General features: G+C 31.9%; 2 protein-coding genes across 2 annotated transcripts; one reads left to right on the forward strand and one right to left on the reverse strand.

Moving 5' to 3' along the window:
* Nucleotides 1–3,753: 3,753 nt before the first annotated feature.
* Nucleotides 3,754–12,654, reverse strand: LOC134247001 (baculoviral IAP repeat-containing protein 7-like). The gene is made up of 8 exons (XM_062729352.1): nt 12,555–12,654; nt 11,082–11,470; nt 9,939–10,087; nt 9,364–9,403; nt 8,436–8,446; nt 7,871–7,994; nt 7,437–7,535; nt 3,754–4,283 (listed from the first exon to the last, which is right to left on the reverse strand). Exons 2-8 carry the CDS (start codon nt 11,461–11,463, stop codon nt 4,093–4,095), a joined length of 996 nt encoding a protein of 331 aa, XP_062585336.1. The 5' UTR covers nt 11,464–11,470; nt 12,555–12,654; the 3' UTR covers nt 3,754–4,092.
* A 203-nt stretch (nt 12,655–12,857) lies between these two features.
* LOC134247005 (E3 ubiquitin-protein ligase arc-1-like) lies at nt 12,858–27,527 on the forward strand (the record flags this gene model as incomplete). Its single annotated transcript, XM_062729358.1, has 14 exons — nt 12,858–12,982; nt 18,635–18,753; nt 18,981–19,084; nt 19,388–19,458; nt 19,598–19,692; nt 19,884–19,945; nt 22,273–22,420; nt 22,578–22,658; nt 25,704–25,804; nt 26,064–26,130; nt 26,450–26,498; nt 26,865–26,997; nt 27,200–27,271; nt 27,388–27,527. Coding segments are annotated over exons 1-14 (1,327 nt in total), but the record flags the coding sequence as incomplete, so codon positions are not given.
* Between the last annotated feature and the right edge of the window lie 347 nt (nt 27,528–27,874).

The raw sequence follows: 27,874 nt of genomic DNA on the forward strand, positions 1-27,874 counted from the left end.
AGAGCAAAATATCCCTTGATAATACAGGAAAACTTGTCTTATCTGGACATGAAAATTTTGACAACATTCATGATTAGACAATATTATAAGCAAATGAATTTACTATAAAACAGACTAAAAATTAACATCATATTATTAAAGCAAGATTTTGGGATACACAAGATCTGGATTAGCCAAGTTTCACTGTACCTTTTTTTAAAATATGTCATTTGACTTCACCGGTTTAGACAAAAGAAAAATTTACAAAATTTTTCTGAAGATTTGTTCACAACATATAAAGTATAACCTAGGGTGGGCTGTTTTACAAAAGAACTCAAGACTAAGACCAAAAACTAATATTATTGTAAAATTTTGAAAAATTAATAATTCTGTTTGAAATTAAATGTAAAAATATCTTACTTCAAGATTTAAACCACTTTCATTAAAAAGTAAATTAAAAATATTTTTTAACAGAATTAATTCTGGTCTTAGTCATACTTCCTTTTGTAAAATCGGCCACAGGACTTAATTTGCTCACAGTAGTTGTAATATCAATCTGGCAAGATAAATGCTAATAAATAAATAAGTAAAAACATTTAGAAAAAAAAAATCAGATCTTGTGTATAAATATTGACAAACAACATAAAAGATATATAACATAATTCAACTGTTTTAAACCTTCCAGAAATCTTGAACCTAAAAAAATTTCCCCATAATCTTGTGAAGTATGCTGAAATTTTATATTCTGACAAAATGTTTTCTAACTACTTGCACTTTTTTTTACTGTGACTTCGGGAGAAGACAAAAAACATTATTTTAAAGCTGGCCTAATTAATGTATGTACAAATGTAATTACTGTAATATACATATGTAACTTAAATATCGCACACTGCAAGCACTAATAGCATACAACATCTAGTTTGATTCTTAATTTGATTTTTCTCAAAACATTTTATAATGTTTTGTCATTTCACATATTTTCCTCAGAAATGCAATACATACTTTCAGTCGATAAACTAGGTTTATCGGTTCGCAGCACAGTTAAGGTTAAAGTAAGTAGGCGGGGCCTAATTTGTACGGGAAATGTTTACAATGAAATACACACAAAATATAAGGTGTTCAAAATACAACTTAATGAAATTATTTGCTATTTCAAACGGCTGTATAGCTGTATACTACATACAAACTTACTATTACATGCAGTTTTGTCGTTTGTTATTAATCCCACACAACAGTATAAACGATGCATCGATCGCAATGCACTTGTCAATGTGACGTCATCTCGCAAAAATGACGCAGTTTGTACACGGTGAGAGGCTGATCAAATTTGCAATTAAATAAAAGGCCGTTAACTTGGATGCAATGTCTATATTAGTATTTTATTTATAAACTGTCCGTACATTTTCCAGACAAGTGATACTGCCGCGTGTTTGTATGCAGATTCATTGAAAAAGTAATGGAAGGGCCCTAATAAATCGATTTAATGCAAGGGCATACCCTCAATATATCTTATCAAGTTTTTACACATAAACTCAAGAAGCATCAAGATATTTGAAAAGTGCGGCGAACCTCATGAAATCTTGCAAATAAATTGATTATAGCTATATTTAATGAAGTTGACCAGCAAAATATTCAACCTGCCGTCCAACAAATTAAATTTTCTTATAAAGGAATCTACATAGGTTCGCAGTTTTTCACAAACTCAAGAAAAGATATGCGGCGAACCTCATGAAATCTTGCAAATAAATTGATTATAGGATTATAAATTAAACAGCAAAATAAGTTGGTTATGCCCTTGCAACAAATTAAATTTTAGCAATTAAATAAAGGAATCTACATAGGTTCGCAGCACTTTTCACAAACTATGTATAATAATAGTGTTAAAAAGGATTATAAATTAAACTAAGATTTTTAAGTTGGTTATGCCCTTGCAATATTGGAATTTATAGATGACCTCTAAACTGCAAGTATGTTAAAATCATGTGACGTCGACATCACATGAAAAGTCTAAATAAAAAATCGAAATGTCCCCAATATGTAGATTTAAACCAAATTATATGTTTTTGATATCAGTGAAGTCCTAAAAAGAATTGCCCATCCTAATATATTAGTATGTATTTTTTAACTTAAAAAAATGCTGATATTTCCATTTGTAACCTTAACTGTGCTGCTTTGTAAACTATAGTTTACGGACTGTAAACTATAGTTAACGACGTTAATCTATATTTTACATCTGTAAACCATAGTTAATGCAATAATCTATGTTTCACAACAGTAAACTATACTTAACACCGAAAACAATCATTTGCGATTGCAAAACATAGATTATCTGATAAATACAGTTTCACGATTTGTAAACTATATATATCAGTTTACAAACCGTTAACTAAAGTTAACGATCTGATAAATATAGTTTCACGATTTGTGAAACTATGATTAATAATTCTAAACTATAGTTCACGATTGTAAATTATAGTTTACAAACGTGAATCTATGTTTATCAACAAAATTTATTGTTAACGCCTTATTACACACAGATAAACTTAGATTATCATTCGTAAACTATAGTTAACAACCGTTAAATATAGTTTACAGATGAAAACTATACTTAACGAATCGTTAACTATACTTAATGAATCGTTAACTATAGTTTATGGTTTGTAAACTATAGTTTACAGTCGATAAACCTAGTTTATCAATTGTCAAACTAGGTTTATCTTTTTTTGTGAATTTGGCGTGCCATACCCGTGCGAGAAATTTTTGCAAGTTTCACGATAGAGACGTCACGCAAATATTTGTCGCCGCGAACTGGTCATTAGAGTCTCTGTGTCTCTTTAGAACAGATCGTGAAAATTTATCATCCCAAATTGCTTTACCTGTGGTAAATCATGAAATAAAGTCGTCATAAATATAAGTTGGTTTACAGTATAGTGACTTTGTAGAGTAAGTTGCAACATTTGTTAAGTATGCTAATTTAGAAAAAAATGTCTATTTAAACACAGGCACCTGACGTTACTTATTTTTCTTTAAATAAAAAAAAATTCCCCTTACCTAATAATTTACTAGGTAAGGGGTATATTTTTTTATTAAAAGAAAAATAAGTAACCTTGGGTGCCTGTGTATTTAATTTTAAGTTAGTCTAAAAATAAGAGTATCATGAACAGAACTAGTTTTAAACTAGTGGTATAGGCATTTAATTATCAGGTCCTGCCACTATTTTCTTCTTGAAAAAAAAATGTACTTGATCACTAATGGGTCTCATTTCTTTGTCCAGTGGGTGATGTAGAAAGGATTAAAAAATGTGTCATTATTAACTTGTCACCAAAAACGAATATATTGTAAGATCAACATAGAGTAGGCTATCTGCTATAATGTAGCCCTCTCCCTTTTTTTGGAAAAAAATCAGACAAAAAAAATCAGAGAGGGCTTCATTATTTCGGCTAAAGAGTACTGTGGAGTCACTAATTTTCATGGGGGTTTAATTTTCGTTGTCTTCGAGATATGGAGAGACCCTTGAATTTATGACCACCACGAAATGTAAAATTTTATATGCATTACTACTATATATTTTAAAACCACAAATTCAAATCTCCCCACAAACCAATATTTTTTCCTCAAACCTCGAAAATTTGACCCCACGAAAAAACGTGATTTTACAGTATACATGTAACGTTTGTTTTTTAAAAAAATATCATACTTTATTTTTTAGGAAAGATATAGGGGTCACAATAGGGAGGAGGAACGTTATAACTTTTTCATCCACTGAGAATTTTAAACTATTTTATAGTGATTGTGATTATACTACTTGGGTATCACTGATTAAAGTAAACCCTTTCTTGTCATGGTACATATAACATTTTTGAATTGTTTACACAGTTAGATATGTTAAAGAATCTCACTATCTCATATTTCATAAGCATTTTACCCTCCATATCTCAAATTCTCTGAAATCTCAGAACTTTTTGGGGGGTTCCATTGAATTCAAAATAAAGAGGCTTGACTGTAAATGACTATCACTGCTGAGGAATAAGTCATTCCTGAAGACAGACCTTCTTTGAGGTACAAGTAAATTTTCTTTGCAGTATTAAAAACTATCTTTGTTTAGGAATGCCATTACTGAAGAAAGACCTTCTTTGCCATGGTAATGGTGGATCTGCACATTGGACATATTTTGATTGTCTTGGCACAGTCTTCACAACACATTAAATGTCCACAGGGCAGGAATACAGTGTTAAAGTCAGAATCAAAACAGATTTTACAGCTTGGATCAAAGGACTGCAAAGACTGCTTCAGGCATTTCATATCTATACAAAGAAAAAATATAACCATGCACTAGTTTGTTTATATAAATGTAAGGCATATAATGACAGTCTAGGGAATCCGACGTGGATTAAACAGATACATTATACCTTACAGTATACAGTACCCGCATCGTTATTCCTACAAATCTACCAAGGTGTTTTTCAGGTGCGTGTATCCTATCGTATTTGATTTCCTAAATCCAGAATGGCCTTACTAGTGTTTCCGTTTATCGTGTTTTGCTTTTTCAAATGGACCTCGTGTTTTGCGTAGTAATCGTGTTTTGCGATCGTGTAGATCATTTATCTATATAATGTCTCGCATATTTATCAGGAAAAAAATACCAAGGATTCAGAGTTTCTTTTTCGTTTTGTTAAACAATAACCCTGTAAAGAGAGATATTTTATTCCTTAGTTTGCATTAGAAATATGTGAAAGGAATACATATATATAATATAATTAATAAATTAAACAATTAATAATAAATTAACTTAAGAAAATAATATATTAGACAAGCAAAGAAACAAAATTTTTTGAAAATGAAATAATCGACTCATTTTTTTATTCATGGAAATGAGTCACTAGAGGATGATTTTCGGTAAGTCACGGAACATTTTAATATGATTAGCAGAGGATTTATACGTATCTTTTTTAAAAAAAATATTATTTGCCATATCGTCTCAAATCCTTTGTGTTGCATGTAGATGTATGCACAATTATTTAATAGAATCTTGTTTAAAAACAAATTAACAAAGCTTTAAGCATTTAAACATAAATGATCCACACAGACTTTACAACTTTTCTCCGTAAAGGTACACACTACCTTTAGTTAAAATTTCTAAATATGTCTATATTTAAAAAAGAATTATATCAAAAAAATGTAATGCATGAAAATGCTCTACCCGATTTATCACACCATGCATGGCAGTTACTATAAAATAAAAGTTTTACATTAATTTTATCTGGCATTAATAATACAGGAAAAAAACATGCTGGCTTTGAACAGCTTGTTGCATGGAAATAAACTAAAATATAATGCTCCTGCGTGTCAAATCGAAGAGCTTTCCCTACCATAAAGCTGACACGTATGTGTACCTATCTAATCAGCACACTGCCTTCCTGTGCGGTCAACACCCCTTCCCCTAGACTTCTCCTCTAGCCCCCCTAAATGATAGCTCGGCCCATGTGTAGTCACCGTCAACATACCTGAACCGCTCTCTCACCTTGTACACTCATAACATATTTTTTTTCCTTCTAAATCAATTAAATAATTGTACAATTTATGGATTTGAAAAATCATTCCCTAGCTTGAATTTAAATTAAAAAAATCACATAACTCAATCCGCTGATTTATTTTATCTGTATGATGTTTTCATAACTTTATATAATCTTATGTCTTTTAATGATATTTATAAAAAATATATTGCACTTATGGTACATGAACTTTCGGATCATCTTTTTTTTCTTTCGGATCATCCGGTTTTCATTGGGTTACAGACAGGATTAATTCTAGGAAACAATTTCTTTGGTCGTAAAAAGGATTGAAATGATTTTAACATTTAAAACTATGAAAATTTGCACGTGCATTTCTTTTTTCTACAGTGTTTTACTATAATAAAAAGAAGCTGATTCCGCCGTGACCATAGAAGACGAGTAAATGTATTGCACCCAATCAATTTATAGTATTAATCGATTTCATTCCATACGTATATATCTTTATTTAAGAAGTCAATATTATTTTTGGCTAAATGTATTTGGTTAAATCACGTTTATCTAATTTTAACTATTGGTTACGGACTTTCAAAATCCCGCCCTTCGAATACGCCGTATATAAGATTACCGGGTAAGTCTAAAATAATTTTCAGGGTTTAATAATTCATTTCCATTAGAAACAGTAAACACAATGTTTAGTAGCAATGATTTATAATTATTTAGTTGGAAAAGGATTTCACCCTTTTAATATCTGTTTCTAAATTTTTGTGTTTTCTATAGTAAAGAAAAAAAAGTCATTCAATGTTCGTTAATTAATACGAGGTATCTGATATATAAACATTTACATGAACATAAGTTAGAGCTTAGCGTAAACGTACATGTACATGTGCAGTTGTAGCAGATTCATATTCTGTTGACACATTTTTATGTATTAATGCAGAGCGCCATTCTATTAACAATTATTTAGATTTCTACTCAGGAAATTAATTTTCTTGAACTATATAGTTCTTTAAAGCTGATTTCTTTGGACCAGTCTTTCGTCCGTTCTTCTACATGTATTTTTTCCTAAGATTTTAATATTTAATTGCGATTTTTGGATACACCGCAGATTGTAAGCTTTAGACATTAAATACAAAATTTTAATTGATTGCGTAATTTTTTTCCATGAAATAATTTAGTATTTGTAGATAAATCTATTAGGTACAAATTTATATATTTTCATAAATAATAAATCTATTTATAGAGTTTGATAAATTTATAATGGTACCCTTGAGAAACGGCACATAATTATGAAAGGGATTTTTGTGCAACAATTACATGTATGTTAAAATATCCATAATTAAAGGAGTCATAGTTCAACGTTACCTTAAGATGAGAATTTCAACATTTACACAAATAATCGTAAATCCACATCCTTGAGTAGAAATAAAAAAAAATTACAGTCTCCATTTCATAATAATCCATTTAATTATTGTCAAATAATATGTATAAAGAGACAACTTTTGTAAAATTACCCGTGATCTCAATTTCTTTTTATGATAATAATTAAACGTAGTTTATAATTTAGATTTGACGATTTGCAAGTACTTAAATTAAAATATTGTAGTAATTAAACAAAATAATCTTTTCGTCTTGTCAGAAAACGTTCCGCATTTTGAAACAATCCTATCAGGTTTTGCGTTTATCCTATCGTGAAGATCGTTTATCAGGCCTATCGTGTTTTGCGTTTATCGTGTTTTGCGTTTATCCTATCGTGCGTGTATCCTGTCCTATCGTGCGTGTATCCTATCGTATCGTGCGTGTATCCTATCGTATCGTGCGTGTATCCTATCGTATCGTGCGTGTATCCTATCCTATCGTGTATCATGTCAAGAATAACGTTGCGGGTACTGTATGAGATATATTTTAGACTAGGATGTATTATACCTTACAGATAGGCCTACGTACCAAGGTGTTTTTCTGTTGGAGTCTGTTTGACCTCCTCTGTTTTAATTTCATCTAAATCCAGGATGGCCTTGACTAGTGTCTCCACATCAAATGGACCACCTGTAAAAAGGAATGCATGTAGTATCAGAAAATAGAAGCACACATATCTTTAAATGCATATTAATCTAATGACTGTTGCATTTCTGATTTTTTAAACAATAACCCTGTACATGACTATTTCATAGTACTAGTTTGCATTATTTGTGCAGGTATAAGTATGTGCATGTACGCATAGAAATCATACATGTTTTATACATGTATGTAATCATTCAAACTTCTCTGATTTATTCATTTCATTTTTTTTTTAAGTGCAGATAAGCTGTATTTTTAATTGCATGTTAGATTACTCTGTTACATTTCATTTACAAAATTAATAGGCAAGATAGATTACCTACCACACTTTTTAGCTGCCTTGCTGATAATATCGGGTGAAAATCCAATCTGTCTGGCCATTTGTTCTGGAGAAGAGGATTCCTGGGCCGCTGTATGACGAAATGAAACCAATAAATATTTACTCCTCTGTCACATATACGAGGGTTGTCCCGTAAAATCGTGGACAAGTTGTCTAGTTTGAAAAATAATCATCACTGTGTTCTGAAATATTCACCACTTTTTAGTAGATAAATTATGAATATACATAGCAAATTTCAAATAGATATATGCATAGGTAAACAAATTGTGATATTTTATGTTATATACTGTATCGCCCTACGGCGCACGGATGATAACGTCAAAGTGTCTAAAACAGCGTCACGTTTCATCTTTGCTAAACTTAAAGTTGGATACGCCCCACTTAAATTTAGAAATTTTATTGATTTACATATGTGAGTATCTATAACCAGTTAAGAAACCAATGTGGCACACTCATGCGATCTTCTGAATATTTATTAGCAAGTTACAGACAGTATTCTCACCATCATTCAACTAAAAGAGAATCTCACATCGACGGTCGACAGTGACAGCGTCCTTTGCTATTACAATGACAGTCTGTCCATATGTGTTGTACTATCTGGGGACTCGACCACGAAGAATTCACTAAGGTAACTTTCATTTCATTTATATACTAAAGATCTGGTGATATATTTTTCATATTTTCTTTCTTCTGTATTCATTTAAAGTCTCTTAAGGCGTCATTACAACATCCTAATCTATCTGAACTGCTCTCCTGTGCGCCGTAACGTCATATAAAGTCGCCATTTTTCGTGTACTGTGTTTATTACTTTCCCATTTCAAATGCTCGGGAAACTGCCAAAAATGAACCAAATGCCTTGACATTTTTAAAAAGACGACAGAATTGATTAAGGAATGGAATTAGAATAATTTTCATCCTAACTTATGTATTGAAAACTTTTATTATGAATTAATTCTTATGTCTTCTCTAATGTAACCTTGCTATTTTTACCGTGCGCCGTAAGACCGTACCTTGTGCATATTCAAGCAGAATAAAATCTTTATTTTTGAATATATATTATCAAAAACATTATGATTCACTTAAATATGATGAATAAACATTTACTGAAAATTTCAGCTTAGTGCGCCCATTACTTTTCGAGAAAAACGCTTTGTCCACGATTTCATGGGACAACCCTCGTACATTTTATTTTATACAAAAATATGTGATCATTGTTTTGTTTCTTGCATTTCCAATTAAAAACCATCAAAATTAAGTCTGTGAAAACTTTTTGTTACAGTTTCTTTTTATACAGTTGAGTTTCAGTATCTTGAAGTTCACTTGAATTTCTTGTCAAATACAATGGATATACTGGAGTCATTTGGAAGTCCAAATCCCCATTTTCTAATTATTTTATTCTGGATATCTTGATTCCCTTTTTCTCTGTTTCATTGAGGTTGAGATAATGTGATCTGACTGTATGATATTAAAACTTACTACAAGTATGGTCTTTTGATTTTTCCTTGCCTGCTTTTTCCTGGAATATATGAAGATGTCTTTTTAATCTGACTACTAACTAAAGCATACCAAGTAGGATACAGTGTAATGAATAAATCAAGAAAAATGTATTAAGATCTTACATTTATCCTAGGCTAACCTTAATAAACATGTACTTGAATGAATATTAAAAACTTTTCTATAGTGCTACACTGATGGGTATGAGATCAATGCTTTGGTGCTTTTTATCATATGATATACACATACCAGTCTATCTTTTGTAGCATGTGAAATCATGCAGGTGCATTATAGATTGTCAGATTGACACAAAGATTTGAGAGACAAACCAGGTAAAATTTCCACTGAATGAGTATAGAACTAGCATGGTTTGTCTATCAAATCTTTGTCAATCTGACATTCTATAATACACCTGCATGACTGAGCATGAAAATTTCACCTAATCAAACCATTCTCCCCATAGTTTTTTTTAACATGAGAAACATCAATAAGATTTTTCCAATTTTGTTTTCCTTTTAATATCTTTTCAGACTAACGATAAAACATAATCCCCTTACAGCATTGACAAAGAATGGTTCCGTCTTGATGACCTCTAGCCACTGACAGTGTTTGAACCACTTCCTGTGTTCCAGTATAGGTATGTCACCTGGTTCCCAGTCCGCCAGAATTCCATTACACCAGAAGCACTTAGTCTGGTCCCCTTTCCCTGAAAATAATAGCATGTAAATATTATAAGACACATATAAGTATATGTTAAACACTGTGACTGATATATACAGATAATTTCTTTTGTTTATTATAAAGTAACTAAATTAAAAATTTTATTGTAATCAATCATACATACAAAATCAAAAATCTGATCAATAAAATTCATTCTTTAATCTGCTCATTTTCCTTGTTTACATGCATGTAAATGTACTTAATATATAAATACAGTAAACACACATTTAGTGAAGTGACAGAGACAAAACAATTTCGATTCACTTTTCATGCTATTTGTTACATCCATTAATTTTACAATATAATTAAGAATCATGGGAAACGAAAAATTCTTCATTATAAGCATGATTTCCTTAGAAGCATATTCACTATATCTGAGTTTTACTGTATGGGGAAAATGAGGAAGCTAATCAAAGATCAATTTATGGATATTTTGTGGCAGGCCGCCGAAAAGGAGGAAATGCATTCAGAAAGCTGTTTAAGGCTGATAAGTTCACCATTGTATATACATGTACTCTCTATCAGATGGGGGCTACAGCTACTTAGAATATTTTTGGACAAAGTGTTTGTCTATCACATTTACTTGTCTAAGAGGTAGTCTGATTAAAAACAAACCTTCACTAGCTCCTTTTTATTTTGATTGTCAAGTGAAGCTTCGTGAATGCAACCATCAAAAGAAGGTTTGATTTTAACCAGACAGTTTAAGAGGAAACCTATTAGCAAGCCAATTGCAGTTCTTCCTTGCTAGATTCTTTAGATAAAAGAAAAAGATATTTACTTAATGCTGACGGGATAAGATAATCTTTAATGTCTGTAAATTTACAAGATTTTTTTGCAAACTTTATCTCAATATAAATATAACATGTGTTAGTAGATGGTTTTTAAAATACAGGATTTGTCAATCATTCTTTATCTGCTTTGACATGTCTGATGTTCAATTTCAATGCAAAGTAAACACAGAAGGTCCCCATAAACTTTACCAAGATAAAACATCCCAGCCCGTGCTAAATCTTCTTTCTTCTGTGAAAACTGTGCAGGCCAATCACTGAAAGACTCCAAGCGACTAGAAAAGTCTCGAAACTCTGGAAACTTATACGGTGATATAATGAACGGACATTTAGGAAAGTGTTTTCTGTGTTCTAATAAAATGTCATCATTCGGTTCCCAGTCACTGAGGTAGCCTCGGCAATATGTACATCTCACCCGGTCTCCATGTCCTACACAATAAAATCCTTGTCTCACAAACTCTTCTTTATTCAGGTAGTCTTTGGAGGTTGGCCAGTGATCATAAAATGTCTGAAGCCGACGCTCCGAGTCATGACGAAGCTTTAAAAATTCCTCCTCCGTTATCTGTGCTGACATGGCAAATCTATATTAAAAATAAGTTATGAACATAGTTACACTACACCAACCTGAAAGCATACATAAGAATTATCAGTAATCATTGCATTGATTTGTCTCTATATACATGATATTGATTTAAGTATATCAGTTATTTTTCTTATGAACAACATAAGTATAAGCACTTCAAATTCCCTTGATTTGCTTTTGTTTCTTTTGCACTATACTGGATCAACATGAAATTTGTTGATAACAGGCACATGTATACATGTATTGTAATCATAGTTACTTGAACATAACTTACACAATGTCATGAATGCATGTCATCTCGTCATTGCCACTCACATCTGATTTTTAAATTAACAATGACTACTTACAGGTCTAGATATAATGACAATCTAATGTAGAGAAAAAGACTTTCAAAGAATTAGTTCAAAGGTTACATCAGAGAGTGATGTTGCCTTGAAAATGTTTGTGTATATAATGGTTACCATATGGATAATACTGGTATGGTTACATGTGTGTACACATAAGATTATTTATAGATTATGGCTATGCATGTGATTGTCATGTCAATAATTTATCTTGATAGGGTACACTCAGAATTGAAACATTCAATGGAGCATTCATTTCAGTATAAAGAATTAGCAGATAAATATAATGCAAAGTGTTAGGCATTTAAATGCAACCTCAAAATTAAAAAAACTATTATCATCATATTCATGACCGTTGCCACATAATAAAAGATTTACACTTTGTAATTCAGAGTAAAGCCATTTTCAATAATTTCTCTCTACAATGTGCAGACAACTGTGCAAACTGCACAATATGCACCAGTGCATTAGATCAATAGATGCACATGTCCACGGGTATTTTAGTCTTGATTAATACTTGTATAAAATGTAGACATATTTATAATACCAAAAATTCTATTTTGACCTAACCTGCTGATATATTCCCCAAACAAAAACGTCTCCATTTTGAGTGTGCAGCAAGAAATTGACTTGTTGAATGTTTGCACAAAGTGCATTATAATTTGCATACTGCAAACTAATTCACAATATATAAAATGGCATAGAACATGAGGCTTAAGTGTAACCAATCATACTCACATTTATAAAACCTCCATAAATCTTGCAGATTCTGGAATGTAAAGGGTATTTACCGATTTTTTCATCATTGATTAAAATGAAACAGAAAGTTGCCAGGAAAACATAATAATTTGATAGCTCGTACAAATTTTATTCGGAATGCGTCCTTTTTTGTTTAATTGTGAGATCTATTTCTCTTTATCTTTATAAAAGATTATTTTTTCCTCTGTTGACTGTATTAAAAAATATTTTACACTTTTCATATCATTATTTTCTATGTGATAAAAACACGTACGAAAATTAAAAGACCGAGTTACCGAATCATTCAAGCGCGGGAACTCAGTCTTCGACAGGTGGTGGGAAAATGTTACCAAATAATTTGTCTCACATCTCCTCTTTGCAGCGAAACCCATCTTGTCCGAAGTGCAATGGGTTCTTTGTTACGAAAGGTAATCATATTATATCAATGGGATACTTCTCTCTGGAAACTAGGCATGCATACTGTCCTGCAAATCCTCCACGTTGTGGGAATAATAACGCTGACAGTCATGCAAAATAATGCATCAGTGACCCAGTTTTTAGATCTTAAGTATTGTAGCATAAATCATTCCTTAACAGGTTAATGTTGTTATTTTATTTTTATGTGTCGTTATATAGAATTTGCTTAATGCATGATTAAACTAAATGAACAAGGGAAAGGTAACTCCAGCGTAAAGATTCAGCAGTTTTATCAGTAAACATGGTAAAGTGAAAATTAATTAGAAATAGGCATAAATCCTACAAGTGAGTTGTAATGAATTAGGTGATAAGAAAGCAATAACTTTTTCTGATTTTTCTCTAATGTGCTATATTTAACCAGGAATGGAACACGCACTAGAAATCACATCCATAATGTTAATTTATTGAATTGGTTATATTTTGTATCTTTTAATATTGCCCCACTCATTTTCTTCTAACACGATTTATTGAATTAGCTATGATTCATGCACAATTTAAAAAAAAAATTGTTCTTAAATGTTCTGAAATAAAAAAAAAAAATTTCATATCCTCTGCTTAAAAAAAAGCAAAATAAATTGCACACTGAATGCTACAGTCCCAAAAACGTTCTACTTTCCCATTTTTCTGTTCGCTCACCGTTCGTTCACCGTTCGTTCAGCGTGCGTTAAACGTTCGCTCTCCGTTCACAGTATTGCGTTCACCGTGCGCTCGCGTTCACCGTTCACAAAACGTTCACCGTTCGCTCTTCGTTCCGTTTACTTTGCGTTCACCTTGCGTTCACCGTTCACTTATCGTTCAGTCTTTATTGTCATTCGGAACTCTGAAGTGAAAGGACTTATCTTTTTGATGGTAAGGATTTACACGTTTTTTAATTAAATAACTTAGATATCGTGTTTGAAGAATAATTATTTCATTGCAAAAATTATCTATGGTATTTATATTTTTATTGTCATAACTCAGCTGTTACTTTATTCATGAAATTTCCCTGGAAAATAAAACATTAAGTACCTACTGTACATGTATGTAGAACGATGCTAAAATATTAAATTTTAAAAAAGGCAATGTACAAATGCTTTACACACGGCAAGAATTTGTTGTAATGTTAAAGACGACAAAACACCAATGGATGTATAATAATTAATGCTTTTACAAGACATGAATACACAAAAAATTATTCCTACAGTAACACGTGTTTCAAACTACACGTAGGTCTTAGAATTAAGAACAGTACTGCAAATATTCAGTTAATTAAATATTTTTTTGAGCTAATTAAATTGATAGTGTGGTTTTAAATTTTAGAAAACACCAACTTTTTAAAATAATCTTTTATTAGAGATAGAAAATTCCTTCCATCACCGTACCAAATTATATGTTTGCCATTCAGTATAATTAAGCCCCCCCCCCCCCCCCACTCCCGGTGCCTTTTCTCCCCGAAATAAAATTCTTAGTACTTTCAGTACATTTTACTTAATATCAAATGTGTATTGTAACTCAAGAAAATCAGTCTTAAACCCAACATCAAACAGTCATTAAACAATATTATTTTAGAATAAATTTGTGCCAACAGTAGTATTTTCAAAACGAAATATGGCTTACATGTAATACAGTACAGGCCGTTTTATTTAATACCTGTTTTATATCATAGGCCGTTTTTTATCATAGATATTTAAAACACAAAACCATTTCTTAATGATTCAATGTTAATTTCTTACGTTATTATCATAGGTAAAAGTGTGTACTTCGGTTACTATCATAGAAAAATTTCGTCCGAAATATTTTTTTCACACCTTTTTCACTCTGGAGACAATTAACAAAACAAAAGATAACACCTGTCAACACCTGTGGCCCATGCACTGTCGCTTGTCTATACACAATGGCTTGACTGAGGGGGATTAGTCACACTCCAGCGCACTTTACCTGAGCGATGACTGGAAGTTTGTTTATTTCACAAAGTACATTACACAACAACAGGAAGCCATCCACAATCTTATTTTCTTCTTTTGTTTAATTGTACATTGATAATAAATGTGTTTTACCAAAATGTGTTGAATCTAAATTAAGTGTCAATTTACCCAAGCTATCTTACGCTTGTTGCCTGATCAATGGTCATAATTAATCCCATTTATAAATTGTCAAATTTATTCAGAAGTGATGTGAAATTAACTTTTTAACCAGCCTGTCCAAGCGGCTTTGATTTACATCAGTATATCAATTAATTTAATTTCAATTAAACGGCACCATTAAGTGTAATTAGCGCTTGGGTTCAAGGAAGAAAATAATTGGGCTTGTGTTTTAGATGAATTTTCCCTGACACTTAATAGCTTGAAGGTTGAAAAAGAATGAGAAAGAATTAAACAATATTAAGTCATGTTCTGTTATGTTGTAACATAATTTTGATACCGTAAATATTGTGTAGTTGGTAAGCAAGTTGTGTTATGCTGAAATGTTGAACTAACATTTTTGTAACTAAATGTTTTTTTCGTTTGTACGTTTTTATATATTTTTTATAGATATTTTCTCTTTTTGTTTTGTGTTTCATTAAAACTGCAACGTAAAAAAAAAAAAAAAAAAAAAAAAAAAAAAACGAATTATTAATAGATTGAATTGATCATAGAACCTAAAAACGAAAGTAGATCAAAATGAAAGTTAACAAGATGGATGCCAAGACATCTAGAAGATTGAGTTCGGAGATTATTAAGCTTTAGGAAAGTGAATTTATTTATACAAAATGTTGAAACAGTAAGTAAAAAAAGTAAAATGATATGTTAGCTAACTTGTTTTTCAAAAAAAACCTAAAAATATTAAATTAATACTATAATACTTATTAAATATAGTGTAAAAACGACAGGCATGTTATTGATCAAGTCATGTTCATGTCAGACCTCGGAGATGAATTTCAGCTGTCTATGGTTATAATCATAGTCGGTTATTATAAAGTTTTGGCCTGACAAATAAGCTATTATAATAAACGGCTTGTACTGTACCGATTTAAGATTTCAAAGAATTATCAATATTATTCATTGACTTTTTCTGGAACTAAATACATTTAAGACTTATTTTAATGTTTCAGATTATAAATAATTATTTAGGTAATTCTCAGACTTAAGAAAACGGATTTGTTTGTTCTATCAGAAGGTGTACATGTAGGTGGACCGTAAAATTTGATTGAATTGGATTTCATAATATGCAGAAAGTGGAATACGATTGAAAAAAAAACGCAGCATGAAATGTCTTAAATTACAAGTTATATCCATGTTTCCATTGATTCAATGCTTGCGAATCTCTAAAAATGATTTTACCAATTATTTATCAATTTTTCATTTGCAGAAATTTAAAAAATTAAGCTCCAGAGCTAAATACTGATAAACAAATTCCCGAAAATTATGTCGTGTGCATGTACATTCGCCGACGAAATATTTATGTAAGCTTTTAGAAATGTTTATTTGTAAAAAAAAAAAAAAAAAAAAAAAAAAATATTTATTTTTGGTGTATTTAAAATTTTAAAAGTATCTTGACCACAATAACCAGTAAACAAGAATTAACATTAGAGAAAAAAAACGTTAAACATCTAAACTGTACGGTTTATCACAATAGGGCACACTATTTGACGAGAACATAATACTGTACGACTTACTATATTGTTTGTTTACAAGCGATAATTAGTTTGTTCATGTATGCACCGCGTACAATGTAATTAATACATTCAATAAGTAGTAGTTTTATCATCTGAAGTCCACATTATTTTATTAGTTAAAAGAATAAGCATATCTACTATATGAATAGATTAATTTTATATTCAAACTACACGCGTTCGGTAACAAATACACATTTTTACGGCAATTAAAATCGTGTTATAAAATAAAACATAGGTACAAAACTTTTTATTATTCATTTATTTAATTATTTTTTTATTTATCTATTGTTAATTTTTATATTAAAGCACCTGAAATTAGAATTATAGAATAATAGAATAATTTCAATGAAAAGATAGGAGGCATTCCGAATAAATCGTTCATCTTGCTTTCACCGTTCGTTCACCGTTCACTTTGCGCTCGCGTTCGCGCTCCGTTCGCGTTCGGCGTTCACTCACCGTTCACCGTTCACATATCGTTCACCAAGTTGCGTTCAGCGTTCGCACATCGTTCACTCACCGTTCGCTCTGCGTTCATTCACCGTTCGTTCAGCGTTCGTTCACCGTTCAGGTGGGAAAGTAGAACGTTTCAGGGACTGTAGTATTCACTATTATTAGATGGAAATTTAGTAAATTTAGAATGCTTTGTATCTGGAGAATTAACATGTTTGACCAATAAGGCCAGCATTTTTTTATTTTTAGGTTTACAAACCCGCCGCTCAAGTTTTTGAATTTTCAGAAAAAAAATAAAATTGAGAAAAACAGATTTTTTTCTTTCCGAAGTCAAATTTGAGTCGGGATCGAGATTTCAAATTTACGAACTCGTACTTCCGGTTTTAAATGCAGCACTAAAGCTTGGTTTAATGTAAATATTTATCGATAAGAGTGCCATTCAAAACGTTTCACCCGTTCAGAGAACAATAAAATGCTGACGACTTTGTTGCAAAGTGACATGGTGGTGAGATAATTATGTATCCGTATTCAAAAGTAACTGTAATTGTAAATTATTTTCCTCCCAGAGGTTTAAAACTGCCCATGGTAGCTATTGTCAGAGACATTGTTTAGGTTTCTGTCATAGCTTACAGTCTTAGCATCATTCTTCAGAAAAGGGTCGCTAATGCATCAGATGTAATGAATAAAACTATTGGAGAAGTTAAGTCCACTTGAGGAAGAAATAAACAATAGCCTAAAGAAATAAAATATTTCAACTATTTAAAATCAATGATACACAAATATATACTGGCATGTAGTATCGTTTATGGCAGCCAGAAAAATTATTTTACACTTAATTAAAAAAAATTCCACCCTACTCCTCAATACTCCTTGGGAATACTCCCCGTCTGTTTTATGAAAGGAATTATTACTTTTATAGGTCTCAAATATAATATATTAATATTTTAGAATAATTTCTACCTAACACACATTAAAAACAAAAATGAAGATATATTAAAAGAGATTTAAAAAATTGATTTTTTAAAAAAAATCTGTATTTTGTCCAACATCAAAAGATTTATATCACTGCCCCCAACTGGTAGATGATGAAATAAACAATTAAAGGTTGTATTTTCCCCTTTGTAACCCTTATGTGTCCAGTGGCAAGAAGCCTGTTAGGAGAGCATAAAAAAAAAAAGCAAAAATTAATGTAGAAAAGTCAATAATTTATCCAAAATATAATTTTATTTTTTTTTTATTTCCTCCTCCTACGGGACTTTTTCATTCTGATGTTCGTAAACCTAAAAATAAAAAAATGCTGGCCTAAGATTTTTGTATAACTCCTTAGATTTTGTAATAAATTTAAAGGAATTGCTGAAACCTTTGAAGCCATGTACTTGTCTTTGTATTGCTATATGATGAAATTTTGGATTTCAAGTCTATTTTTCTGATATGTCAACATTTTCGAATAGTCCCGCAATGTCTAGGAATTGAAGTCAACTTGTACAGTGTATATGAATCTGTTTTATTTTACTTTAAGAGCACAATCGGCAACACAGAAATCCTCTTATTCTGGACTGTGGCCACACATTCTGTGAGGGATGTCTCACTAAGATGGCCAGAGAGACGAAGACCTCTGTGTCATGTCCAACATGCAAGGTTAGTTTCAGAAAAAAACATTGGTGCTTTTCAGGGTCAATGTGTCACACTGAAAGGCATGATTGAGAATTGAAGGTTAGGTGAACTTGACAACAGTTTGTACTGATCAATGAACACAATAAAATTATCTGTATTGTAAGCTTGCTACTTGCATTGAACCTCATAACCTTGAACTGAAATTGAGCTTTTATAGAGATTTAGCAGTAAATTGATGTATTATGTTTCAGACAGTGACAGAATTACCACAAGGAGAGGCCAGTGTGAAGAATCTGTGGCCAGATGTCTATGTAACAGGATGGATGTTGTGTCAACAGAGGGCACTGCTCAATCAGTAAGTCTCAATCTCTACTGAACTTAGCATTAGAATTTGAGAAAATGTTTGCCTTTTGTGATGAATAGAAATTATTTACAATAAATGATTCAGTTTATTAGTATTAAACTTTCTTACAGTATTATTTTTTCAAATATGAAGTATTTTTTTCCCCAAGATAAAATATTGGAAGGGCTTTCTTACATTTGACAATTTGAATTTTTAACAGAACTTTAAAGCCTCATAGAAAATATCCTTAGTGTAATATTAAAATGGTTTGGTTGAAGATATTTTCTTTTTCATATTTTATTCATTGCTCTTCAGAGAACTTGAGAAGTTATCCCCAGCAGGAATGGTACAGAACCCTGGGTTCAGGACTGCCCCAGATAAAGGAGGTAGCTCTATAAATCAGGCTTAAGTTGAAAAAGGGAAAACATTTAGTAGCAAAAAAGTTTAAATAATTTTGGTTGAATCTGTTTTGGATGAAATATTATATTTTAAACCATTACTTAATGGCTATACAACTTTTTGCAGAGAAGGAAAAAATGTGCCGAGAGTGTTTTCGAAGATTAGCGATGTGTCGATGTGACAAGTGTGATGTCATAATGTGTCATGGATGCTTTGAAAAGGTACAAGTGATGAAAAAATAAACAGAAAATGTTGAGTATGCATATGCATGTACATCTAGATGTTGCTTTAAACTACATTTGTAAGAAAGATTCCATCTGCATCCAAATTAATGGTCCAGAAAAATGTCATTAGTTGTAATGATAAATACATTGATGTATACAATTTACATGTTTTTGTAAATCTCCTGTAGGTCCATTCCAAGTCCAATACTTTAAAACAGCACCAAGCTTTGCCAATGGAAAGTGAGGACAGGTACTATAAAGTTCTTTTCTTCTGAATTTATAAAATATTCCATAACATGTTTGACCGAAAGTATTTACATGTAGGATGTAATCTTTTTATAAGTGAATTAATATAATTACCTTCTTATAAGTGGAAATTTTAGCAAGACAAATTTAGCTATTTGTCTCTAAAAACTGGTATTTTAATTTTAGCGAGATGTAATTTTAGCGATTTTAAAATGCTCTCGTTAGAACCTAATACAAATAAAATGCAATTAATTTTTAGCGATATTCAATATTAGGGATCGCATAACCCTCACTAACAATGCCAAAATTAAATCCTTGCTAAAAATTCTGCTTATAAGGTATAATGTTTTCACGATACAATTTTAAATAGGTATTAGGCCAAACAAAAAAATAACTTTGTTTACTGTTACATGCTGAAATAAAATAGGGTCGGTAGGTAGGATTTTTTTTTTATTTTATTGAATTTTTTTATACACAAATTCACATGAATTGGTTGAATTAAAAAACAGTTTTACCATTGTATGGTGCCTTACTTTTGTTTGGGGTTGTAATATGGGTGGTAGACAATATTATCTTTCTTGCCAACTGCCTTATAACTCAGGGGTGTGCAATTGAAAAAAAAATCAAGTACTAACCCGCAGGTTTGTAACAGCAATAAAGTTACTAGTCTGCAGTTAAAAGTGACCAGTCCAAATATAGGGGCAACAAAAAATTGTAAAAACTAATATTTTAAAAAGTTCATTGTTGAGAAAGCCAGGCCAGGTCCTAAGCCATTCCTTTTAAAGTTGAAGTTTATAAATTTTAAGAAATTACCTTTTCTTCTCTGAACATATTGCACTAGTCTAGCTTATCTACATGATCTAAAATGAAGCAAAAATCATTTTATTTTCATTTCAAACCTTTAAGTATAATTGATATATATTAAAGTTTAATCACATAACACTTAGCTATCAGTTGATTGGGGGATCGTATATAATTGAATGAGATATCTGCATGCATTTACTATTAACAGAGGAATGGAGGAAATTCGGATTAGGAAAAAAACGATCGTTTTTTTAAGTAAATAAGTCAGGTAGTACTGCAAAATGGATGAGATTAAAGTGATTTAAGAACAGTAGGAGCATGCTGCCTGGAAAATTTTCAATAGTTGGAAATTAAATAGCAAAACACAGTGTGCGAAATTAACGGTGGACCGGTAGACAATGTCTATAGAAAATCTAGTCGGTCTATACCGATCGAAATATTAATAGACCGACTTGTCTATAGGAATTCTGAGTAAGAAACTGGTTCCCTGCTTGTCTCTAATAAACAATGATAAACAAACCACAAAAAGGAGGACCAGTTTAAATAAAACGTCTGTATTACACTGATGTATTCCGTTCACCCCTTAGTTATAATAGTTTGTTCCACGATGTATGCAGAAATAATTCGAATCGAATATTTTATTTTTAACATAAGGGGAGGTTAAGTTGTGATTACTTAATGGCCGCGGACACCAAAACAGTGCAGAAGAAACATGTCCTTCTTCGACCGTTTAAAGTATGTTGAAGGTGCACGCTCGGGAATTATTATTACTCTTGTCTATCAGACAGACATTCTCAATGTTTGAGTCGTTTATCAATGCTGTTGTAGTCAGTCGTCTTACCGTGTTTTTTGATTCTTGTTGTAATCTTTTATCCAGTACAAAAACTACTGGAAAGTGTAATTATTTCACCATTTTACATCAAATACGTTTATTTTAATTTCAATATTTTAGCATTGAATGTAGTATTCTAAATTTCGGTCCATAGGAAGTTGCTGCGGTCTATAGAAAATGAAATGTCTATGGACTGAAAGTCTATAGGACTTTGAAGTTAGTTTCGCACACTGAAAACATTGAGTGAAAATACCGTTTGTGTTTCTCATTTATTATATGCATAATTTTAATTTTATTTTTACTACCCCCAAAAAACGGTAGCACCGGGCGTTGGGCGATGCTAGTTGCACACCCCTGCAACTGCCACGCAATGGTAAGCAAATTGCAACGAATGCGTTGACGTAGATCTTGAACTCACTGCCACTGGTTTTGTTTCTGTACTTTCAATTTCGATTTCAAAGATGAATGTAAAAGTTAAATTGACCGGCCAGTAACTTCCGGATTTTTATGATGAAAAAAAAGTTTGGGTCGGCGATTAAAATTAGGGTCGGTCGGGTAACCGTAAACAAACATATTTTTTTGTTACGCCTTAGTGCAAATTTTAAGTAGCATGTACTGGTATGAATATGAAATATCTACCAACAGGGCACACTATAATGTATAGAGTATAAATGGTTTACATAATGCTTTTGCAGTTTAAAAGGGGAGTTAACTCAGGATTGTCCACTGCATGAAGGGAGAGAACTGGAATATTATTGTGAAGATGACAAAATGCCAATCTGCTCCAAGTGTGTGATATTTGGGAACCACAAGGATCATGTCATTACATCTATGGAAGAAAAGGTACTCTGCGTCTAATGGGTTCTAGTAAGTTTAAATGAAGACAAGGAGACAAATTCAAAAACTTTTTTCTTTGAGGCTTTCTTATTAGTCCTGCTTAAAGAAATAAAAAAAGTTATGTATTGTTTGAGGATGTTTAGCAATTTCTTCATATTTTCAGAACAAAACAGTTTTCTCTGAAATGGAGCCAGCTTTGCATCTTGCCAACAAAGTTGTAAGAAAATTGATTAAAGTTGACAAGGTAATTTATATTTCTGTTTTATTAATAAATAAAAAAAGCCTACACAATAGAAACTACTAAGTATTCAGTGGAACCTTTCTTATGTAGTTTACTGTTAGTGGTCATTCCTATTCCAAATCTCTCCTCCTGTATACTTTGTATGGGTATCCATATTGACTAGAAAAGCCTTTAACCAACTACTTTGTATACAAGGCCACATAAAATTAGAATCTTTGTTCTCAGGCCCGCGTGCATCCATTTTGAGGTAGCCGCATTGCCGATTTTATTGTATTTTTGATAAAATAAAAAGTTGGTGTTGCGGAGACCAATCCGAGAAAAAAAATTCCGACCTCATTAGCTCTTCTGAGCCAAAGGCTCAAAGAGCTAATGCTATGGCCATTTGTGCGGTGTGCGGTGTGCGTTAACTTTTTAGAATATGGGCCATAACTCAAGAACCCCTTGGCCAATCAGTGTCAAATTTGTCACAGGGTATCCTTGGCCCAAGGGCTACCATTTATACTAAAATAAGGGTTGGGACCCTAAAACAAGGGGAGATAATCAGGAAAACAAAACCAAAAGTACTGGTTGCTAAAAAATCTTCTTCTCCAGAACCACCAGGCAGATTTTCACCAAACTTACATACAAGGATTAGGATATGTTGAAGATTAAAAATTGTTCAAGGCATGACCCTGGGGCAAAGGGCGTGGTCTCAAGGTCACTTCAAAGTTGACCTAAATTTACAATTAATAAAAACGTGTATATTTTGCTTACTATAAGGACTAGGATCATCAAATCTTGTAAGTTGATGCATCTTACGACTTCACATCATGTTAACTCAAAAGTAGGTCACGGTGACCTACTTTTTAAATTTTGCAGGGATTTGTTTTCAAATTGATTTGAAGGCATATTTTGGACACTTTAAGGCCTATGATCATCAAACTTTGTCAGTTGATGCATCTTGGGTCCTCGAACACTGTCAACTTAAAAGTAGGTCACCGTGACCTACTTTTTGAACTTTATGACTTATCCTTTTAAAAACATTAAATCACATTATTTCAGACACTGTGAGGTTTAGAATCATCAAATCTTGTACTTTGATGCATCTTGGGACTTTAAAACATATTTATGAAAAAGTAGGTCACTGTGACCTACTTTTTGAATTTTGCTGACTTTTGTTTTCAAATTGTTTAAATCGCATATTTTGATTACCTTCAGACCTACAATCATCAAACTTGGTCAGTAGATGCATCTTGGGTCTTTGAAAAATGTCGACCAAAATATAGGTCACGGTGACCTACTTTCGACATTTTATGGCTATATTTAAGTATCTTAGGTATTTATTGGCTTAGAATCTTCCAACTTTGTGAGTCGATGCATATTTGGTTTTCGGAGAGTTACGACCAAAAAGTAGGTCACGGTGACCTACTTTTGACATTTTATGGCTTTATTTAAGTATCTCCAGTACTAATTGGCTTAGCATGATCAAACTTTGTGAGTTGATGCATCTTGGGTTTTCAGAGAGTTACGACCAAAAAGTAGGTCATGGTGACCTACTTTTGACCTTTTGTGACTAAAATTAAGTATCTCTGGTACTTATTGACCTAAAATGATCAAACTTTGTCAGTTGATGCATCTTGGGTCTTCAGAGATTGTGGACCAAAAATTAGGTCACAGTGACCTACTTTTGACATTTTATGGCTATATTTAAGTATCTCAGGCACTAATTGGCTAAGAATCATTAAACTTTGTCAGTTGAGGCATCTTGGGTTTTCGGAGAATGTCGACCAAAAAGTAGGTCACGGTGACCTACTTTTGAATATCTCAGGTATGTATTAGCTTAGAATCATCAAACTTGGTCAGTTTAGGCACCTTGGGTTTTCGGAAAACGTCGACCCAAAAGTAGGTCACTGTGACCTACTTTTGACATTTTATGGCTATATTTAATTATATCTGGTACTTATTGGCTCGGAATTATCAAACTTTGTCAGTTGAGGCATCTTAGGGTTTCATTGAATGTCCAACAAGAAGTAGGTCACGGTGACCTAATTTTGAATATCTCGAGTACTTACTGGCTTAGAATCTTCAAATTTTGTCAGTTTAGGCATTTTTGGTTTTTGAATAACGTCGACCAAAAAGTAGGTCACCGTGACCTACTTTTGACATTTGTTGGCTATATTTAATTATCTCTGGTACTAATTGGCTTAGAATCGTCAAACTTTGTAAGATGATGCATATTGGGTTTTCAGAGAATGTTGACCAAAAAGTAAGTCATGGTGACCTACTTTTGAATATCTCAGGTACTCATCAGTCTTTGTCAATTTATGTATCTTGAGTCCTCAGAAAATTTCAATCAAAAGGTAGGTCACTGTGACCTACTTTATGGTATTTTATTATTATATTATATCTTCAGTCTTAACTGGCTAAATATTATCAAACTTTGTAAGTTGATGCATTTTGGTTCTTATGATACTAATAGAGTTGGAGGCTTCTAATAGAAGTGATAGATTGTACAATTTATCAGAAGAGCGATTCAAGGCCCTTGGGCCTCTTGTTTCTTTCGTAGTTTAGTATTCAAATATTACTTCTGGTAGTCATTTACAATGAGATTTTGGCTACCTCGTTTGAAAATACATTCGAGGACATTACCTACGATATTTACATGCTATTAAGCAATGGATAAAGCAGAAATTTTGACCAGAAATGGAAAGTATAAATGTGATTAAAAAAATTATCTTTATGTTAAAGAAAATTAGGAAATTAAAATTAAAAAAAATACCTCCCTCATCTACTTTATTGCCAATAAAATGAAAAATAAACTGCCGCCCTCCCGCATCTGTTTTGGAGAAAATTGGCCTGAGAACCAGGGAATTAAATTTAGATAGCCCAAGATACAAGATTTTATTAATCAAATTTCGACCCCGGAGGATCAAAAAGATTTACAAATAGAAGGAGGAGGATCCAAATGATAGAACAAGCATGATGATGATATTACAAATAAAGAGCAATTGGTAAAAAAAAAAAAAAAAAAAAAGTATATGTAGGCATGTCTTATTTCTTGTTTTACAGACAGTGACAGAATTCTTCCCCGATACAAAAGTGGAGACAGCTGCTGTGATATATGAGATCAGGGAACACTTCCAAGAGTTACATGGACTACTCCAAGCCAGGTATGAAAGATGTCATGTATTATACTCGTATATATCATTATTTATGCTCATATATCCTCAAAGATTAATTATTTCGTATTATGTCTTAACAAATGTGCTTATTTTGATACTGTTTGTATTAAACATTTAGAAAAAAGAATAAAAATGTTAATTTATATAATTTGATAATTTTTCTTGAGTCTTTAATCTTTATGATTTTATACTGATTGGAATATTGTCAGTATAAAAGAGCAGTACATACAATATACATGTATTTCAGAGAGAAACAGCTGATAGATGAAGTGTTTGCTGCATACAGAGAAGGTGTAGAACCTCTGGAAAATCTGGTATAAATAACGTAATCACAAAACAACAGAATATCTAGTTTCTGGTAGACATATCAATTGTAGACAATGAAATACTGAGCCATGTTTAGTAGGATGTATTATGGAAAATAGATGTCACATGGTTTCATTCCTGAATCTAGTGAAAGGAATTGAAAGTGGTGCAGTCAATACATGTAGTACAGTCAACTTTTATGCTTAAGATAAAAAAAATGTTTTTATTATTTTAAATTAGTCTGTACCAAGAATTTAATAACACAGGATAGATTTTAGCATGTGATATTAGAAGAAAATAAATGTCTTGCCATTTTTTTTCCAACAGAGACACCAGATGCAGGATGAGAGAATGAAGCTGGAGGTGGCCATAAGAGGTTAGCAGTTTGATTACAAGTCACACGAGCAAAAGTATTTGCCAATTTGTGTGAATTTTGCATGCTATGAAAAGATGGGTTTGCATGGAAATAAATATTCATTCAATGACAACAAGCATCATTATTTTCAGTACTGTCTTCTTTCTTTGTGTCATTACATGTTACATTTCAAGAGATGTACAGTAAAATTTGCTTATAATGAAGCACTAGGGATGGATGATTTTGCTTCGCTATAAGCATAATTTGTTTCGTTCGTTAAATTTACAACATATTTTCAAGTCTTTAGGATTGAAAATCACTTCAGTTTTAATGTAAATTCATTATAAGCATGTTTAATTGTATATAATTGCTTTCTTTATGTTGCAGCAGCTCAACGAGTGTTGAACAATAATAATGAAGTAACATTGAATGCCAAGCAGATTCTGGATCGGTTAAATCAAGCCAAAGAGATTCCCTGTATCATTCTACCTAAGGAAACGGAGACCACCGAAAAAATCAGGTCGGAATTCAGGTCATGACAAGTTGCAAATTCATATTTTAAGCTGTGTCCTTAATACTTTGCTGAAATGTAGCGTCTGAATATAAAATACTGTTACGTATGGTAAAAAAAAAATTAATCAACTCACAATTTTCAAAGACAAAAACTTGGATAAATACATATGTATTTGCACATTTATATATATTTAATAATTTCGTTACAGTTTTATTGAAGATGGTTCATTTGCGACCTCCATTCTCAGTCACGGAAAAGTAGTAGGGAAAAGTCAAGTCAGGTAAAGTAAACATGAAGACAAATATATCAAACTTTTAAATAAGAAACATTTTCCGACTGAAAAGATTAGGGTCAAACTAGGTAATCATGTAATAAATTTTACAACTCTATTTGCAGAGCTACATGGCACACTTTAGCAGAAATGCCTGCGGAGATAATGAATGATGATGACAGCGTAGGAAGTTGTACCCCCGTAGACACGGTCAGTGTGGTGTCCACGCCCTACTCCCAGGAGTCTGAGGAGGTCATCATTGAAGGTCAGCTATAAATAGATATCCCTCATTACAGAATGAGTTTCAAGTGTTGAATGTTGGTTTTATTTCTCTGAGATTGATAATTGCTCATTTTAAGTTACAAACTGTAACTGTTTCATATATAGTGTGTACAATATGTGGCTGAAATATTATTACATGTGTATTTCAACAAGTTAACAAAAATTTTGTTCAGCGCTTCATTTAATATGCTTTTCATATGTATACATGCATGCTTAAGATTTAGCAATGTACTCAATTCATTAGAAACTGCTTTCTGCCGAAGGTGCTACAAAGCCTAATGATGAATGTTTGTTTAGAGTATGAAAAATTCTTGTTAAAAATAATCAATA

Source organism: Saccostrea cucullata, unplaced genomic scaffold (assembly GCF_032062105.1).
Source record: "Saccostrea cucullata isolate Sc308-1 unplaced genomic scaffold, CSIRO_AGI_Scuc_v1 ctg7249, whole genome shotgun sequence".
In the NCBI taxonomy this organism is placed as follows: domain Eukaryota; kingdom Metazoa; phylum Mollusca; class Bivalvia; order Ostreida; family Ostreidae; genus Saccostrea; species Saccostrea cuccullata.